General features: G+C 32.8%; 1 protein-coding gene across 2 annotated transcripts in view; it reads right to left on the bottom strand.

The window, feature by feature from the left end:
• Positions 1 to 7,694: 7,694 nt before the first annotated feature.
• The window catches only part of CADM2 (cell adhesion molecule 2), a 1,018,247-nt gene continuing 1,006,414 nt past the window's right edge, over positions 7,695 to 19,527 (bottom strand). The window contains exons 9-10 of one of the 2 annotated variants that reach the window (XM_012801497.2): positions 10,627 to 10,752; positions 7,695 to 9,823 (exon numbers count right to left, since the gene is read on the bottom strand). In XM_012801497.2, the coding sequence (XP_012656951.2) occupies positions 9,705 to 9,823; positions 10,627 to 10,752 (245 nt within the window). In that variant the 3' untranslated portion in view covers positions 7,695 to 9,704. The remainder of the gene's footprint in view (positions 9,824 to 10,626; positions 10,753 to 19,527) is intronic. The other variant, XM_003783925.3, reaches the window with a different exon arrangement.

Here is a 19,527-nt window from a genome sequence, read left to right as displayed (position 1 = left end):
TGGTTAGATTTAAAATTTCTAAGCAAAGTATTTCTGCATATTGAATTTTTATGATCATCGGATTAGCAGGAAAATCTGCAATCAAAATATGATTTAAAATGCCAATGCATGTTTATAATTTCTAGAGGCCACAGAAGGAACTTTAGGGTCATCTGAGGCAATATGTGTATTATTTGGTGATTCAGAGCAAGAAGTAGGCTGACACAGGGGAATGAATAATTCATAGCAGAGGTGCAGAAGCTGACAGGTTTACATTTTCATGGTAACATATCTAGTTTTGAAAAGTTACTTTTTAAAGCAAATGACTATATAATTGGTAGTTTACATGGCAAAAACTGGAGTCCTTAGATCCTAAATCTTCAGGTTGTGGAGATAACAGAGTTTGTGAGCTTGCTGACCCTTTAGTACCCATTTCCTGAAGTTTCTTTGATTCCTGCTAGGAGGGTTTCAAATGCGGTATGTCCCATTCTTTGGTAAAACTGCTGAATAGAAAAACCGGTACCTTAGGATTTTTCAGTTCTTTAACCCTTGCCATGTTGGAAAAATTTCTACTTCCTGATATTATTTTAATTTTGGAGTAAAAGAAATATTTCTTAATATTTAATAAATAAAAGACATTTATTAAATATATTATTTAAATCTTAGAATAAATATCTACAATATTCCAGGAGTACCAGGTTGTTTCCCAGCTGTAGTTCATTGGTTTAACAGTGCCTAGACTACATTATTACCACGTAGTGACTACAATCTATGTGAAAATACATTTCTCAAATCTCCCATTGAATTCATATTATATGTCCTCCATATTTGTAAGAATTGAATTTGGTAAAGACAAAATGAATAAAAGTTTTGCTAGTACCTGCATGGCATGTGTGTTCAGGGTTTTTGACTACATAACTGACTCTAGTCTATCCTATGACCACTCTTTAGAACATGATCTGATTTCTTAAATTTTCTAGCATAAAAAGCATTAGCTTGTTAATCAGACCTGTCTTTTCAATCAACATAGAACAGTGCCAATCAATTTGAAGTCACAAATACTGGTGACTTTAGTTTAAATCATAAAACTCTTTCATAATAATCCTTTAACTTATTGTTTTCCCCCCAAAATAGGACCACCTAAAATGCAGAAATAAAGGTGTTATTTGAAAATATAGTTATATTATCTTGAGGGCAGTGGGCATAAATTGCTATAATCAATTTCTTGGTATAGTTTGTGAGTGGACAGATTTATTATATAGGAGATGTTTAATAAATATTTTTTTTTCTTTTTTCCCCTGGTAAACCTAACCCTCACCTTGATCCTAACCCTAACCCTAAGCTTTATAATTATTTTTTTTATTAAAGGACAGGTAACCTCGAGCAAAACTAAGTGATATGTTAAGTGAAAATGAGAAATTGCTTTTCTCTTTTAATTACTTCTCTATACATTTCTATATTTGCTAGATTTCAAAGTATTAAGGGGAGAATATCCTTAAATTTACAAAATTGGTAAAGTGTGGTTTGAACTTTTTTTAAAAAGGTATATATATATATATAATATATATATCTCCTAGAACTTCTTATTTTAAAGTTATTTACTGTTAAATTATATACTAGCACTATCCTAGAATTGCCATATGATTTAATGGACTTTAATGGAACAAAACCAATATGCAATTCATAACGTACAACATTTAAGCTTAGCAATATTCTTTGATGAATTGTATTAATGAGAACTCCGGTGTAACTCCTTACTTTAAAAAATGCCCAAGAATATTTTGACTAATTTATGAATTACCATTATGAAAACACAGAGCTGATATACCTAGGAAGCGTGGGTACCACATGTGCGTATGTTTGAAGAGCTGCTTGAGTCTCAGCATTTGGGGTAGCTTTTTTTTAAAAAACGATACACGTCTGTCAATGTGTTCCTTTAAATGCCATAATTTTTTCTTTCACATGTGCTGAATCTAATCTTTGATATGCATCAAATTTTCAAATTTGTATCGCAAGGGTTTTGTTGGAGAGAATGTGAATTAAAACTAAAATAAAATATTTAATAAAATAAACCAGATACAAAATCTTGCCTTGTATTTACAGAGAAATTTTAATGGAATAGTTCATGGCCTAACACAAATATCAGACCCAATGACACTAAATCTTGTACAGCCTTTGGCTTACCCTGTATAACAAAATCTGTTATTTAAAGAAGACTATAAAATACCTCATGGTAAGTGACCTTCCAAAGACACAAAGAAAATCCTCCATAAATTTAAAAGCTTATCTCAAACTCTTATTGGCATAAGCTTAAGATGGTTATATTAGTAATTGTATTATCTTAGGTAGTTGAAATACGTGGATATAATACTGGTTAGAGTGCAAAAATTTAAAAAAAAAAAAAGGTTAATTTGCTTCTGTTCCTAATCAACATTAGTAAACACACAGAAGTGAATGAAAAATTATCTTTACAGAGTTTTGAAATTTTGGCAATCTCAAGCAAATTTCCCTAAGTCAGCAACATTTTTTTTATCCTCAGCATATTACAAGGTTCACATATTCCAAGGAGTAACGATTAAATGTTGTACAAATAAGGTAACATTTACTTGACTGATGCTTAATTTTTGAAACCTTCATTTAGAGATGCGCAAGGAAAAAGAGTGTCATTGAGGACAACTACAACAGAAGGATAATGTTTGCAGGTGAAAAAAACATACTGAATATAATGTGTTTAGCGTAATGAAATATGTTTTGTAAGCTTATCTTACAAAATCTTACAATATCTTCTGTAAGCTGTCACTGGAAGAAAGAAAGTTCCATCTTTCAATGTTTGCTTTCAAGCTTAGGAAAATATACTAAATGAATAGACAATTCAGTAATGTCCACCAGATAACTAAAATTCAAATTTTATTTTTCCATATTTAGGAGACAACCTTTTTTTTTTTCTGACAAGACTTTACTGAAAGATGACGTGCCAATGGGAACCCTGTAAGAATGTTTCGAAGAGTCGTACATGACATAGTTTAAGCGCCACTAAGTACACATTGAATACTTTGTAAGTATATAGGCATATCAACATGCAAGTGTCATGTACCTAATATTACAATATGCATTTTGTTGTTTGATAATGTTAATGACAAGAGTAAATCCAATAATTGTGTTTCTCTATTTTCTGTGCGATTGGGTTAATTGTGGTATATATTTTTAAAGCACAGAATTTGATTTTGATGTTGTTATAAATATACCCTTCCAAAAGTTATGAATTTCATGTCCGATAAATAGAACATTTTATATTTGAAGCTACATTACCGGGAACATCTGCATTTCTGGGTACCATTTGAGAGATAAGTCTTTAAATTCTTTTTAACATGGTAGAGGTCTAATGTTGGTTATGTTGAAACATGTATGATAAAAATGGAGCTTTCTTGAGGGAATAATTTTTGGTTGAATGAAAAGCTAAACAACCAATTTACAAATACTGATGTAAACTCTACGTGAAGAAAACAGGTCATTTATCCCAAACTCACGAATCCTTGGGTTATGACTTAACTACATCATTGAATCTACAATAAGTATAGCAGGTACAGTTAAATACATTTGTAAAAAGATTAGAATTTTATACACTTAGAAGGAGAAAAAGTACTAGTGCCGAACTTTTTCTAAATTATTTTTTTCTATTGATGAGATTCATCCAATACATTAAAAACACAGAGAAAAGCAAAGAGGTTAACGATAGAACAATTCGGTTTACACTTCATAGGTTTTCTTTTGACGAATGGGTGACCACTGCTTTCAACCATCGATATTTTATTGCGTATGACTTTCACTATCAGCAAATATAAAGAGAAACGTGTCTACTAGCATCTTGTACAAGGAAACGCATCTAAAGAAAGAAAGCATTTGAGGTTTGACAGTACTGTGTGTAGAAGGGTAGTGTTGCATTTCATACTGCACTTAAAAGTCCATGTGGGAGTCACTCCTGCTTTGACCCTGGATGTGGGAAAAGTGCTTAAGTGCTGAGCCCTGGTAGGTTTTTCTTTTGCCCCTGCAATCTTCAAATATCTTTTAACTTTTCTTCTTTTGAAATGTACATTATTATACTTCATAGGGGAAAATAGTGTATTTTTCTTTACATCTGTTGCACATTGGGCCCATTCTCTCCAAAATAATAATACATTTCTTGTTTTTATATATATGGACAAGATGGTAATGATCAGACCAAATATTTCTCGTAACATAAACACAGAACATAGAAACATCTTATTTTACCTTTAAGCGTATTTTATAGATTCACCATAATTATTTGAGATATTCATGTATCTTTTGCCCTGGAGGAAAATCTGCCCATCGAATGTCATTTTCTTTTAGGATAATGAAATTACATCACTGAAAAATTCTTATTATGTGTATGCAGACCAAATAAAGTGGGCATTTGTGGCAATACTTTGCATTATTTGAAAATCATTTGTGAATAAAGATGGAGTTTTGAAATGCTTAAATTTTTTGTCTTGTATAGTAACACTTGTCAGTAAAATAACGCATATAAATGACTTTCTTTAATACTTAAAACACATAATGAAATTATAAGACATTATTACATTTTCAAAATTAAATAATCAGGTTGGATCGCAAAGTGTTGCCATTTAAATCATTTTTAAATCAACACAATTATATATTACATTGTAGGATTAAATAGGCATGAGAACTATTTTTATCGAGTTATATTTCACTTATAGGGTAAGTTAATGATAGAAAAAGAAAAACAAATGCAGATTCATACACCATAGAACACACTAAAGAACTTGGCTTTTGAGATTTCCCAGGGGACGGGGAGTGCACTGTTACAATAGTCCCTTAAGAATATTTCCTGGGATATCTTCTAAATAATTATTTCCTCTATTTATATTGAAGTATCATAGCCCATGTTAAAAGTGAGAGGTAGAAGGATTATTGTAAGTATGCATGGCAGAGAACTTACCAGCTATATCCAATAACTATTGCATTCAATATTAATAATCTCAATACATAAAAATGCTGATGATTTTAGAACCCATTCTCGTATGTTGTCCCCTTTCATCCCTCTTTATTATCTTCCTACTTTCAATCCATTGCCTTTGGAAGGGTATAAGTGCAAAGGGTTTGTTTGGGGTAGATTATAGAAAGGGAAAAATGAATAGAAAAAAAGATTTTAAAAATTCTATTAAGATACAATGACTTAATTACTAAAGGTAATACCCTATATTCTTTCATGGACTAAATTTGTACTTAGAATAAAAACCTGCCATCTACAAAAACATGTGTGTATTTCAAAGAAAGTTTAAGAATTCAAATTCAACTAGAATATGAATCGAAAAATAAAATTCAGGTTATTTCTTTTTCTGCAGTAACATGAAAAAATAACCTACATTATAATTTTAGTATTTCACTTTAAGGTCTATGAAAAACATAGCTTGAATTAATTGTATTTTTACCTAATGTTTTAGTATGTAAGAGGTGAAGATTAGCAACCTCTTGGATCTTGTAAAATTCTTTAAAATCCCTTTGCAGTAAGTATCCAGCAATAGAATTGCAGATATTGCACTGAGTATATTTCAATATTGCCAGTGTATATTTCAAAACAAATTCTATTATCTACACTAAAATTTCCTCTTTCCCAATATTCAAAATGCATATTATAATTACATGGGTTTCCAACATCCATACACAGCAAGTACAAGATACTTACATGTACATACACTGTAGTTACCTATGTTTGCATAGTTTTTAGTGTGTACTTTGTGCCACTTAATAAAAGCATTACTCAGCAGTAATTCTCATTAGGTGTTTCATTCGTTTTAGCTGTGATTCCGGGGATTTTTTTGTCTGTTGGTTTTGTATAGCATCACAGGCTACATTTGCAAAGGGAGAGCTCATTGTGCATTTTTAGAAGACTCTAAGTAATTAACAACATCATGGGGGAAGTTGCATGATATGAGGTTTTGCATTTTCTTCACAATTAGAAAACCATGTGAAATTTCATATTTGTCTTCCATTTAATTATCCTTAATGTGCAAAAAAAAAAAAAAAAAGCAAGAAAAAAGAAAACAACATTACATGTTCCCCTTGGTAACACTTTGCAATAAGTGGCACTAAATTACACGATAACTGCTATGTTACATGGAAGAGCCATCACTGTCAAACAGCTGCTGTACATGTGCCTATATGGAATCTCAATGCTGTTACAGTCATGAGCACATAATTACAAATGAGCCTGTCCTTTTAGCTGAGATATTTATATTTTTACAAAGAAATAAACATAAATGAGGTGTTAGCTTCTTTGCCATATTTAGGAAGGTTAGTTTTCTTTCTCTATTATTTTAATTGTGGGGTTGGGTATCAATGAAAGATTAAGCATCTTGAATTAATGTGAGATCATCCAGTTTCTAGATTAAACTCCAATATCTGGTTCCTTAAACTGCTTCTTGGATTTTCTGGTAAAAGAAAACACGTCGAATCTGTCTCTTTCTCTCTCTTCCTCTCTTATACATAAACACAGACACACACACCACAAACACATGCACATCCTCAAGACTCAGGTCATGCTCTCTGTCTTGACTCTTGCACTCGCAAACTGTTCTTTTCTTCCTTATTTTGATAGTCATTCTATCTGGGACACTCAAGATGGGGAAAAAAGAGCAAAGAATAATGCTGTTTGCACTATTTTTTTTTTTGATAGAGAGCAATCACTTTACACTGTAAATAATACATTGGCAGAGAATAGCTACTTTTGATAAGGAATAAAGCTCCACATTCTACTACAAGTGTGTGTGTTTGTGTGTGCACACTTCTGCCGTTGGGTTCTGTAGCTATTGTGCTCACTTAGAAGAGATAGAAATCAGCTGTACGTGCACACAGTGTGTACATTTCAAACATTACCATGGGTATGGTGCCCATATAGAAATGTCACATTATTATTTCCTGATTTTTTGGAATAGAAATGATCAGAAATTTTTATAATTTAATTACTAAGTTTGTTGAAACTTAATTTTTAAAGATAGGAAAATATAATTTTATTGCTATTTTTTTTCCAGTCATGGAAAAATGACATCTAATTCAAACCAAAGTATATTTCACTGGCAAACATTTGATTAGAGTCCACAAATTATAGTATACCAATTATTATGACTGGCCTAATAATCCAGTGTTTTATTTAGCTGAGTTTTGAAGCGTTCCAATAAGATTTGATATGACTCTGAAGGGTTAAAAGAGTCAAAAATCTTGGAATGCAACCAATTTGGGTTTCTAATTTTACAGCGCTATAAATAATGATTGAATTATTTAGGCAACAATTTAGCTGTTGGAGCCAAGTAGAATACAGATGAAATGAGGAGGGATGTAAATGCAGCATCGATGAAGAGTAGCAATTTTGTAAGTGCATCCTGAAATTAGGCTTTAAATAGTAATTGATGATGCAGTTTATACAACTTATTCTGTCATAAGAACCTTTCCATTTTGTATTAACAGGATGAATTTCGATTTGTGGAATCTTTCTAAAGATTATGCATTGAAAGATATGAACAGTTTATAAACCTATTCTAGTTTCAATGTGTCTAGTAGCACCTACCTGATTCTCTCAAACTACCATACTATAGTAACATATTATTGCATTTTTCCACAGATGGTATGGAGTGAACTGTAAAAACAAGCATGCAATCACATCAATGCAGACTTATTTCCTTAAAATGTCATACTGTATATGATTTATTATGTTAACACTCAACCACATCATAGTATTTATGTTCTGTATATTCTGAAAAAGTGCTGCTTGACCGACATCGTCCTTTTTTTCTTTTGTAGGAAATCAACAAAGTAAATGCTTCCACAATCCAAAAAATGTAAAACTTCTAACATTATTCTTAAAAGAGTTATACTTTCCTGATAAATAATCTAAGATACAGCACCCTTATCTTTCATTTGATAGTAATACACGATGTTGTACTCAACCATTCTCATTCCCCAAAAATAAATTCCAAGATATTATTTTTAAAACCTTAGGCCCTCATGCTGTCAGATAACACAAGTATAGCTACCATATTCTCGTATTTGATTTTTTCTTAAAGGTGCAATGCTTGTAAATGGGAAAATATTTTTTATCTAACTGGATTTTAATTCTGTAGCATACAATAAATCTCATGAGAACTAATCTAACAATAGTGTGTTTTACTAGAAGAAATAAGAAGACTTTAGATTGACTCTGTGTCATATTTAAGAAGACAGCATTTCTTCATGGTTAAATACACCAAAATCTTAAAATAATCCAGAGAAAGAGACTTTTACTTTGGAGTTAAAAGCATGGCAGAAATTCTCTATCACTCACTGTTTCATAAGTTTGTACCTCACAAAATGCATAGACAGGAATTGAATATAAAGAATTAGTTCATTTATACAGAAAACATATCTGAAACACTCTTTTTGGCAAACCAACATAGGTAAGCAGCTCTGGAACTGCCAAATTAAAATTTGTAAATTTTTAGCAAACTAAAAGTTTATTTTTAGATTATTATTCAACTATGGTTGTAATTTAAAACCTGAGGCTGTGCACTGGTTGTTAGTTTAAAATTACCTTTCCTTATAACATTGTGCTTCCATTGTATAACAAAAATTAACAAGAACTAGAAAAATTTGTTGTTGAACAGTGCTAGGACATACAGACAAAAATACTAATACATGTTATCTACTTATAATATTGGTTTAAGTAATATCTAAAGGGATAATAATGGACGTTAGAAAATGCTTACTTATGACTGAATTACATACAGCCAAAAAGTTAAATATGTATCAAATAATGTTTAATTGGATTTATTATATGCACTATATACAGATACTAAAATGTCTCAAAATTGTGCCCTATGGATACTTCAACTTTGTTAGGCAGGTGAGTCTTAATGGAGCAAATAAATTATAGAATCAAATTAGAGAAATGAATGAAATCTTTGTTACTCCCAAAGCAGTAAAATGTTTGGAATGATTTATTGGTAAATAAGCTACAATATTCTGATGGTAGGATCTATATAACTGTGTAAGATGTCATGTCATGGTTGCAATTCATACACATGGCTCATGTATCAGGTACTATATTTTAATAGTAAATTGATACAGCTTTACCAGTGTAATCGCAAACATTCCAAAAAACTACACTATGATTTTTTTTTCAATTTATGTTTTCTCGGGTATATGTTTCCAAAACATGTTGTCTTTGAATACAAACATGTAGAAAACATTATTTGTAAACCTCTAATCTTCAATTTAACTAAAGTACATTAGGTCTTCACTGAATCCTATTACTTGTGAAAGCTGTCCAATGACAAACTGATAAGGTCTATGACTTAAAGAAAAAAAGAATGGGGGGAGAATCTCTGCATATTTTTTTAATGTATAAAAACAACTCAATATCATGATCCAAGGAGATGATGAACATTGTTAAGGCTGTATATTCAAGCACTGTATGTTAAAAGAGCAAGGGTGTGAAATTTAGGCAGTAAGAAATGTCCTGCATATGGATGGTACAGTAATTAAAGAATGATGCTTTCAACAGCTGATTGTTGGTTTACACTGGCTACTGATAGCAGTACAGTATGGGAGTTAATAAAGGTAGCAGAAGATGGTAGAAATGAATTCTGAGAGATGATAGCCAGTTTTCTCCAGCAGCCAGCCTGGTAAGGAAAACTCAGAATCTTGGCCTGCATTTAAATGAAATACTCTTTTTTCTCTTCCGCGTTGACTTGGCTGCCTTCGGCATTGATAATGGCTGTGTCAGCGTCTGGTGCGTCTTCGGCTCCTTTAGCTTCATTTGTTAAATATGTTCCTGTGTATATTGGAAGAAAAATACATCAGCTCTGTGGAACCAGTAAGATAGCCAGCATTAAAGCTGTGTTCATTTAAGAAGGAATTTATGCCAGATTTGTCATATGTTGAAACAAGTTCTGAGATATAAGAGTCACAATTCACCCTTTTGAAGTTGCAACATTTCTTTCAGTTTTCAGGTATAAGCTACAGGTGAAGTTGTTGGTTAACTAGAAGCAAGAGCCAAATTGAAATGGTTAATGAGTAACTTCAACTTTAATGATGATGGATGAAGACCGTCTGAGCCACACTGCTGTAGCAGTCAGAGTACCTTGTTATGATATTGATAATGATCGTGTCAAAATTGTCGCCATTCATTTTGATAAATCTATTTTAAGATGGGTTGTATCAATAGTTGGTTACCCGGTTCATTTCGAAATCTTACATATTTTCCTTTCTGATATGGTTACACATGTTTCCATAAACTTACAAACAAAAACATTGGCCAAATAGTCATAGTTGGATTTCAGTTCTAGAAATAAGTTATAAACTTTTGTCTATTTTTGATTTTTTGGCCAGTGGTTCATTCTGTGACCTGTGGCCATTGGCTCAATCCAACTCTAAAGTGTAGTTGAAAAATCAAAAATTCCCTGAAACCATTTATTATGTTTCAGGGAATTATCTGATATTATTATCTCCTTCTATCTATTCACACACAGAGAGAAGCATCCATACACCCTTAGATTTCATAATGAAGCTAGTCTTTAACATTTTTAACATTTTCTTTTACCAATTTTAAGAGTAATCTAATTAAATATAACTTACCTTTATGTCTTGCCAGATACCGACCGAGCAGAAATATGGAACACAGCGTGACAAATACAACTACAGCCACTATTCCTCCTATAAGAGCGTGGTCAGGACCAGTCTGGCCAGCCAGAGCATTAGGATCTGGAAAAGAGAGAAAAATGCTCTCATCTGTGTGTTGTTTACTTATAAAATACATTATAATGGTTTTTTTTGAAAATTTGCACAATTTTATTAAAATAAATTCCCATTAACGTGTATTGCACCAATTGTGTGCCTATAGTATATGAAGTAACTGGGGATATAACATCCAAAACATCAATAACCATTGCTACTGAGCTTACATTTTCAGAGAAAGAGTAAATAAACAAATACACACATGTGATTTCCTATAGTTGTATGAATTGCCTTTCTCCTCACCTAAATCTAAAAATATACCTACATGTCAGCATACATGGGTATACATATACACTACTATACTATTATTTGGATAAAATTATTTCATGGGGAAAGCTGAGGCTGAGGATGATTATTTGAGATAGATCATTATATCAGTATTATTTAAGACTATGGAAGTTAACTCCCCAAGTGGTGTCTAGATAGAAGAAAAGATTTGAGATCTTGATCCATGACCTGCCAACTTAGCCCTGGAAGTATTGATACTGCGGATGGAGGAACTAGCTTGATATCCGGACAAATGCGGGGAGACACTGGTGCCCTGTTGTCTCCTCCACTTGCACTTCTGGCTGGTCAATTTCATGGATGGCAGCTTGCTGTCTCCACATGTGTACTCCTGACTAGTAAATTTCATGTCAGTTTCCAAGGCCTGAGAGCTCATTGAACAGCTGGCTGTAACCGAGGAGGAGGACTCATGCCCTAAGAATCAACATTGAGTTCTGTTAGAACAACACCCCTGCCACTATATAAACCCCTGAGCAGAGAGCCGGAAGACAGACATCTAAGAGGGAGCAGGAGAGCTTGTTCCCCTCCTGGGTTCTCTCTGCCAGGAGGTTTGGTTTTTTATAGTTGTTGTAATTTTTGTTCCTTGAATAAATCCTGACTTACTACTGATCCTGTGGTCTGTTGATTTGAACGGAGACTAAGAACCTGAAAATCTGGTATCAGTCTGACCACTGGAGAACTCCCAAATTTAAAGACCATAAAAAAGGATGCATTTGCAATAGAGCAGACTGAAAAGTGGAGAATTGTATGGTAGGAATAGATCCTGAAGAGGACAGTGTAGTTAATTAAAGGGAAGAATGTGTTTAATGGGCAGGGAGGATTGCAATTCTGGTCCATGTTATTAATAGAAGACTAATGCCCAGCACTGAGGAGTAAGAGCCTGTGGAACTTGTATTTCTAGAAAAAGGGGTTGGAAAGAGAGAAATTTAATGATTTACTTTGACATTCTGCCTTTAATAAGATATTATAGGAAAGAGATCATCCCCAGAAAAGGATTGACAGTTTTTCAAGTATAAATGAAAAGATCATAAGAAAGCTCAGACATATGATACTCAAAAGTTTGGAAAATTAGCCATTTATAGAAGTCACATAGTAAGGGATAAAAACGAACGGAGCTTCAAGCAACAAAATTCACTAAGTCTCAGCCCCATGGCAAAGATCAGATTGAGTGTACTGCCTACTCTCCAAGTTCATTACTGGGGACAGTTTCAGCGTAACTGTTTATAATTTAAAGGAGGGATTTAAGCTGGAAAGAAGGTACAGAAATTAATTAAGCCTGGTAATTATGCTTTCTAAAACTAGAGTGGGATTATAAGAAAATGAATGTGACAAACAGATTAAGAGCCTAATATGTTTTTAGAGCAGTGGTTCTTAACCTTCTTAATACCGCAAACCTTTAATGCAGTCCAAAGAGGTCGCCACCCACAGGTTGAAAACTGCTGTTTTAGAGGAACTGTTGTGTTGAAGAATCATATTTTGGGATAGAAAAACATGTCTGACTGAACCTTCGAATTTCCTCCAGACCCCTAAATTATGTGAAAGTAGGAGTGGGGTATAAGAGCTGTGTAGCCTGGTGCAAGACATAGTATTCAACACCTACTTCAGATGGGGTAATGAAGTTTAACTGACAAGGTGGAACTTTCCAGATGGTAGAATTGGGAGCAGGGAGGGGAGAATCCAGTTCCTTCAGGGAACCACAACTATTGCCCAAGACACAGGGAGCTTTTCCTGCCAGTCTGACAGGATTTCAGTTTCTATGGATCAGTGACTAATCTATGGCTCTCATTCTTTCTTTCTTTTTTTTTTTTTAATTTCTTATATCATAACTATGTACATTAATGCAGTCATGGGGTACAGTGTGCTGTTTTCATATACATTTTGAAATACTCTCATCAAACTGGTTAACATAACCTTCATGTCATTTTCTTAGTTATTGAGTTAAGATATTCATACTCTGCTTTTAGAAAGATTCACTTGTACCCTTGTAAGATAAACCATAGAGGTGACCCCACCAATCACCTTCCCTCCCCCACCCACCCACCTCGTCTCCCCTCTCCCCCCCTTCCCATATTCTAGGGCTATAATTAGGTTATGACATTCCTATAAAAGCTATAAATTAGTTTCAAAATAGGGCTGTGTCAATTGGATACTTTTTCTTCCATTCTTGAGATACTTTACGAGAAGAACATTTTCTAATTCCATCCATATAAACATGAAGAAGGTAAAATCTCCATCTTTCTTTAGGGCTGCATAGTATTCCATGGTGTACATGTACCACTATTTATTGATCCATTTGTGGGTTGATGGGCATTTAGGCTTCTTCCATGACCTAGCAATTATGAATTGGGCTGCAATAAACATTCTGATACAAATATCTTTGTTGTAATTCGATTTTGGTTCTTCTGGATATATACCTAATAAAGGACCAAATGGCAGGTTTATTTTTAGTTCTCTCAGTGTTCTCCAGATGTCTTTCCAAAAGGAATGAATTAATTTGCATTCCCACCAGCAGTGCAGAAGTGTTCCCTTTTCTTCACATCCATGCGAACATCTCTGGTTTTGAGATTTTGTGATATGGGTTAATATGGGGTTAGGTGGTACCTCAAAGTGGTTTTGATTTGCATTTCTCTGATGATTAAGGATGGAGAGCATTTTTTTCATATATCTGTAGGCCATGCGCATCTCTTCTTTAGAGAAATTTCTATTCAAGTCCCTTGCCCACCCTGAGATGGGATCGCTTGTTTTTTCTTTGTCAATACGTTTGAGTTCTCTGTGGATTCTTATTATTAAACCTTTGTCAGAGACATAACTAGCAAATATCTTTTCCCATTCTGAGGGCTGTCTACCTGCTTTATTTACTGTGTTCTTGGCTGTGTAGAAACTTTTTAGTTTGATCAGGTCCCAAAAGTGTATTTTTGACATTGTTTCAATTGCCCGAGGGGTCCTCCTCATAAAATTTTCACCGAAGCCAATTTCTTCAAGTGTTTTCCCTACGCTTTCTTCTAGTATTTTCATAGTTTCATGTCTTCCTCCTTTATTTCTAAACATGAGCATATATTGTTAGGAGTTCTCTCTTTCTGTTCTATCAGTATGTATTGTACTTGAGGTGGAGAGGGACATTAGTTACCTTGTATTGTGTTCCCCCAACCCTGGCCTAATAAACCTAGTTATGATGAAGAAGATCGCACACATCTGAGGGTACTGGGCTTTGAGTTGGATACCCTGGGTTGATCAGACTTTAGGTTGTCTCTCCATACCAGGTGGTAGTAGATGATATTAGGGGAAAGAGGTAGAGAAAACATTTGGTGCTCAGAAGGGCGTGCTAAGGTAGAGACTACAAAGACATTTCCCATGTGTTCAGTGCTCAGAGATGGGTATTTTTCAGCCTCCGTTCTATATAAGTGTAACAATGTGATTTGTGTTCTAGATAAATGAATGAAGGGCCAGGTAATTAAAGCCTCCCACAAATCTCTCTGCGGGATTCTGGTAGATACAATTGAAGATAAGACAGCAACAGGAATAAGTAAAGATATTGGTCACTAAATAGCTACTGGACAAGAATTGTCCATCCAAGAATACATGCATTAAAATGCATGGGAGAAAAATAAAACAAAAAACAAAGTCTTTATTTTTAAACCACTGATCATCAAAAATTAACTTTTGTTACAGCAGCTAGTTTTAATTCATAATGTCTTATGTTTTCCTAAATGTCTGTTTATTGCCCATAAATCTTGAAAAATGGAGAGAAAATAAACCTCTCATCTCTCTGATATTTTCTGTTCCTATTCTTTGCTCGATATTTTGGAATCTATTCAAAAATCCCATCCCTGGCTTGATTTCCTAGATACAGAGTGTCATAAATCACACCCATTTTATTTGATGCATATCTTCCATAACTGAGCACTCTTTGGGGGAACTTAGAAATCACTCTTTCTTACATCTCTGTTCCTGTCTTATTTCCTGCAGATAAATTCTGGGAAATAGTAGTGTTGGAGAAGAGGATAGAAATGTTTTAGAAAGACTTTTGATATATATTGCTAAAGTACAGTGCAGAAAGATTGTGCAAATTCACCCTTCATTAATTTCATAAAGGATTTTTTTCCCACCTATCAGTATAACATCAGACATTACAATTAAAAAAAAATTGCCAATCAGATGTGAAAAAATGTCATCTCAATTTGAATATTTTGGATTCATTAAATTACAGGTTAGGATATTAATGTCTAAATATTTTTGGTCACATTACTTCATTAACTTTTAAATTCCTGTCTGTGGAATTTGTTCCTTTTTCCTCTCGAATATTCTGTTTTAATAACTCTTTTCATAGAGAGATTAACAGTTGTAGCAATAACTTTTTATTCTTCATCTGTGGTGTTTTTAGCTATAGGTAAGTCTTATCATTTTGTGGAATTAAATCTATCAAACTGTTCTGACACCTGGCTTGTGGGTCATGCGGTGAAACATTTTGCCATGGTGATATCTTGTGCATATAAAGCTATATTGCCACCTAACCCTTTAAATTATTATATTTCTATGCATTTAAAATGTATTTTGGTCTATAAAAGATAAAATTAAGTATTTCCTTTTTGATAGCTAGTTTTTTCCCTCAAAATTTCTTTTTCAATAATTTTATATAAGCTACCATGAATAAATGTGTATATCCTAGATGTGTTTTTACATATTCTAGTCTATATAAATGAAATGCATGTCCAATCCTGTACTAGTATTGTTGACTCAAAAATCATTTTAATTCATTGAGGGAGAAGGCTCTAATTAAGGTCAGAAAAATTTTGAAAGAATCAAAATGTAACAGATTATTTAGAAGGGCCACATTAATTTATATGTATATTTTGTTTTATAATTGCATTTTCAGAAGCAGAGAATGAGTCTCAAATACTTAAAACTCAGTGTATTTTAGTAAGTTGTATCTGATATTGAACTACGCACTTTTTGTTCTTAAACATTTTAATACTTTAAAACATGTAAATATAACTTTTTTAAAATAATCAAAAATATTATTACTTTTTAATTATATTGTGTACCCTCTTTATTTATTTTCTTTAGTTCTATTTTTTTGTACTTTGTTTTATTAATGTTTGTTAAGGTTTAATTTGTCAAGATATTTTTATTTCCTGATATCAAACTATTCAAATTTTCCTACAGTTATAAATGTTTCTGTTATTCTCTTAATTTTTTTATTTTCTATTGATAGCAATATTATATTTTCTTTTTCTACCCCATCGGTTAATATTTCCTGAACAATAGTGAAAATTAATATATTATCTTAATTTTAACAATCTGAGAATTGCAATCAAAATCTCAATGCTAAAGCCACAATCCTCCTTTTAACAGTGGTTGGTGTTTTTATCTTTCTCAATGGCTAGAAATATTTTGCCACTTCTTTTTTATCTAATATAAACAGATAGTGAAGATATTCAGCCCTGGATGATATGGAGCATGCATCTTGTTTCTTAAGAAAGAAAATTTTTGATCCAACATCTTTGAACCTTAAATATACAAATATTATATTGTTGAGGACAAATTCACCTGGCAAAAGAATCTCTATGTTTTTATCTTTTGCCTTAATAATTTAGAGCATGTTGTCATAGAGCTTTGGCTATTTATTTTTCCTCTTCATTCCTCAATTCCCCACCAGAATAAATATAAAATTATTCAGGTTTGGGCATTTATTTTTCTTTTTTAACAACAGCAACAACAAAAACTTGGGTTTTTTTGCTTTTGTATTTTTTCTTTTTGCTTGAGTGCTATCAAAATTCTTCAAGGTTTTTTCTTCTATTATGTTTTCATATTTACATAGATATATTTCACTCTTCAATCTAGTCAGAATTTTGCTTCATTTGTAAACCATTTTTTAAATGATCAGATTAGTTCATTTGCTTTCAGTTTATGAATTCCTTTCTCTAGTCTATTTTCTATTAACAATTATTCTACTTTCTTCCTTTAAAAACCAATTACATGTTGCAAGGAGCTTGATATTGCATATACCCAATTCTCTGTTTTCTACTTTTATAATGATTTTACTAATTTGTATTTTGTTTTAGTTATATTTCCTAAGTTTATGTTCTGTTTAATTGATTTGATTTTCCATCATAGATTTTCCTTCTTTTTTTACAAAATAATTATGTTGTTGATTATGATTTTGATATACCTACACTTTCTATTTTGCCTATTTGTTTTTGCTTTGTAGCTATTTTAAACACTTTTATATTATTGACAATGGAAAGTGGTAGCTTTTAAGTTTTTTTACTTAGTATATAATACATCCATTTGGATATCTGGCCAAATGTTTTTTCCTTGATGAATATGCAATATTTTTCTGATTTTAAGGCAAAATATTCTCTTCACTGGTTGCAGATTGATTCTTTAAAATTCTTTTTACATACCCTTGCATCTTCTTTTCTTATTTTCAATCTTATAAATGTTTTGAAGAAGGATTCATTGGTCTAATGCTAATGTTTATTCCTGGTCATCGCTAATGCTGTAGATCAGCCTAGCTAGAAAAACTATCTTTGTAACTAAAACGTGGTTTATAGGACTCAACAATGGAGTGGTGAAAGAATCTTGGGATACACATAACTCTTGGTGAAAGATTTCATTAATTTATTTCACATTTCTTTGTCCTATAATTTTCATTCTTACTATTGAATATCAGATATTACATAGCCAATCTCCTTTTATATTTTAGACATTTATTAAGAAAAATTGATGTGTTAAAATTTGTTTTAGATATATTTAAATTTAGCATGGTCATCATTATTTTCCCTTGGTTTCAGATACATTTGTAGATATATTAATAAAACTGAGAGAAAATAACCCATAACACACATTTATTTAGCCCTCTTCATTCTTATTATTTATGAACAAAACACTTAATTTTATGCCTTTATCTTATCAGCAAAATAAACCAACATACTGTCACAGAATTTTTAATATTTTTAAAGATAATAGAGATATAAAGAATATTACTTTACCTGTCTACTGATAAGTATATTTTAAAAAACTAACTTTTTTTTGTTTTATTTTAATTCCATTTAGGGATGAGGAACCTGTGGCCGCATGTGGCCCTCCAGATCCCCAAGTATGCCCCTTGACCAAACCCAAACTTTACAGAACAAAGCCCTTTATTAGAAGGATTTATCATATGAATTTTGGGTTCTGTCAAAAGGCTGCACTCAGGGATCCAGAGAAGGCTGCATGCTAATTCTCATATGTCCTGTCCCTCTTCTGTTTCCTACCATCATAGCAATAAAATGATGAAATACAGCTTCCTAAAGTTTCTTTATAGAGAGCTGAGTCTGCACTGTCACTACCAAGTAAATACATCATGTATATCATGTATGTTTAAAGATCACTGTTTATTTTCAAGGGCTAGTCTATGATTTGCTGGAGTTAGACTGTTAAAACTGGAATAAATGTCATCAGATTTAGAAATATTTTACCAATCTCTTTTACCTGACAGTGTGCAAAACACAAAAAGTATTGTAAAATTAAAACTTCCTAGGCTTTTTTTTTTTTTTTGAGGCAGAGTCTCACTTTTTTACTCTTGGTAGAGTGTTGTGGAGAACACAGAAACCTCCAGCTCTTGGACTTAGGCAATTTGTCATACCTCAGCCTCTCGAGTAGCTGAGACTACAGGCACCTGCCACAACGCCCAGGTATTTTTTGCTGCAGCTTGGCAAGGGCTGGGTTCGAATCTGCCACCCTCAGTGTATGGGGCTGGTGCCCTACTCACTTCCTAGGCTTAACATCTTTCAGTTAGAGTTATTTAATTCTTAATAAAGGACTCCAAAGAGACAATTATGCAGTAATATTTGGGGCCAGTAATTTCAGATATTTAGGAGAATGAAAATTCACATTAAGCTATAGTTTTATTTAAAATCTTGATGTGAGGAATTCCTAAATTATGTTATTCTATTCTTAACATCATTGATAGGTGGTTTGACCAAGTCTGTCTATAACAGTTTTTGTTCTTAAAATATGAAAAGCAAAATATTTACTTTAAAGAATCTCTAGAACTTTCTTTTTTTTTTTTTTTTTTTTGAGACAGAGCCCCAAGCTGTCCCCCTGGGTAGAGTGCCCTGGCATCACAGCTCACAGCAACCTCTAACTCCTGGGATCAAGCGAGTCTGCCCCAGCCTCCCAAGTAGCTGGGACCACAGGTGCCCGCCACAATGCCCAGCTATTTTTTGGTTGCAGCCATCATTGTTGTTTGGTGGGCCTGGGCTGGATTCGGACCCGCCACCTTAGGTATATATGGCTGGCGCCTTAGCTGCTCGAGCCACAGGCGCAGAGCCTCTAGAACTTTCTAATATCATAGCATGTAGTTCTTCACCGAAATAGTAGAATCATTTTACAAAAATTTCTGTTAATATGTTATATGTAGTTTGAAATAAAATGGTGAAAATAATTGAAATTAAATTTTATTCAAAATGTTTA

This window comes from Otolemur garnettii, unplaced genomic scaffold (genome assembly GCF_000181295.1).
Source record: "Otolemur garnettii isolate 467f Iridium unplaced genomic scaffold, OtoGar3 scaffold00009, whole genome shotgun sequence".
Classification (NCBI taxonomy): domain Eukaryota; kingdom Metazoa; phylum Chordata; class Mammalia; order Primates; family Galagidae; genus Otolemur; species Otolemur garnettii.
Note: the sequence above shows the minus strand (reverse complement) of the source record. Positions and strands in the feature narration are given on the sequence as shown.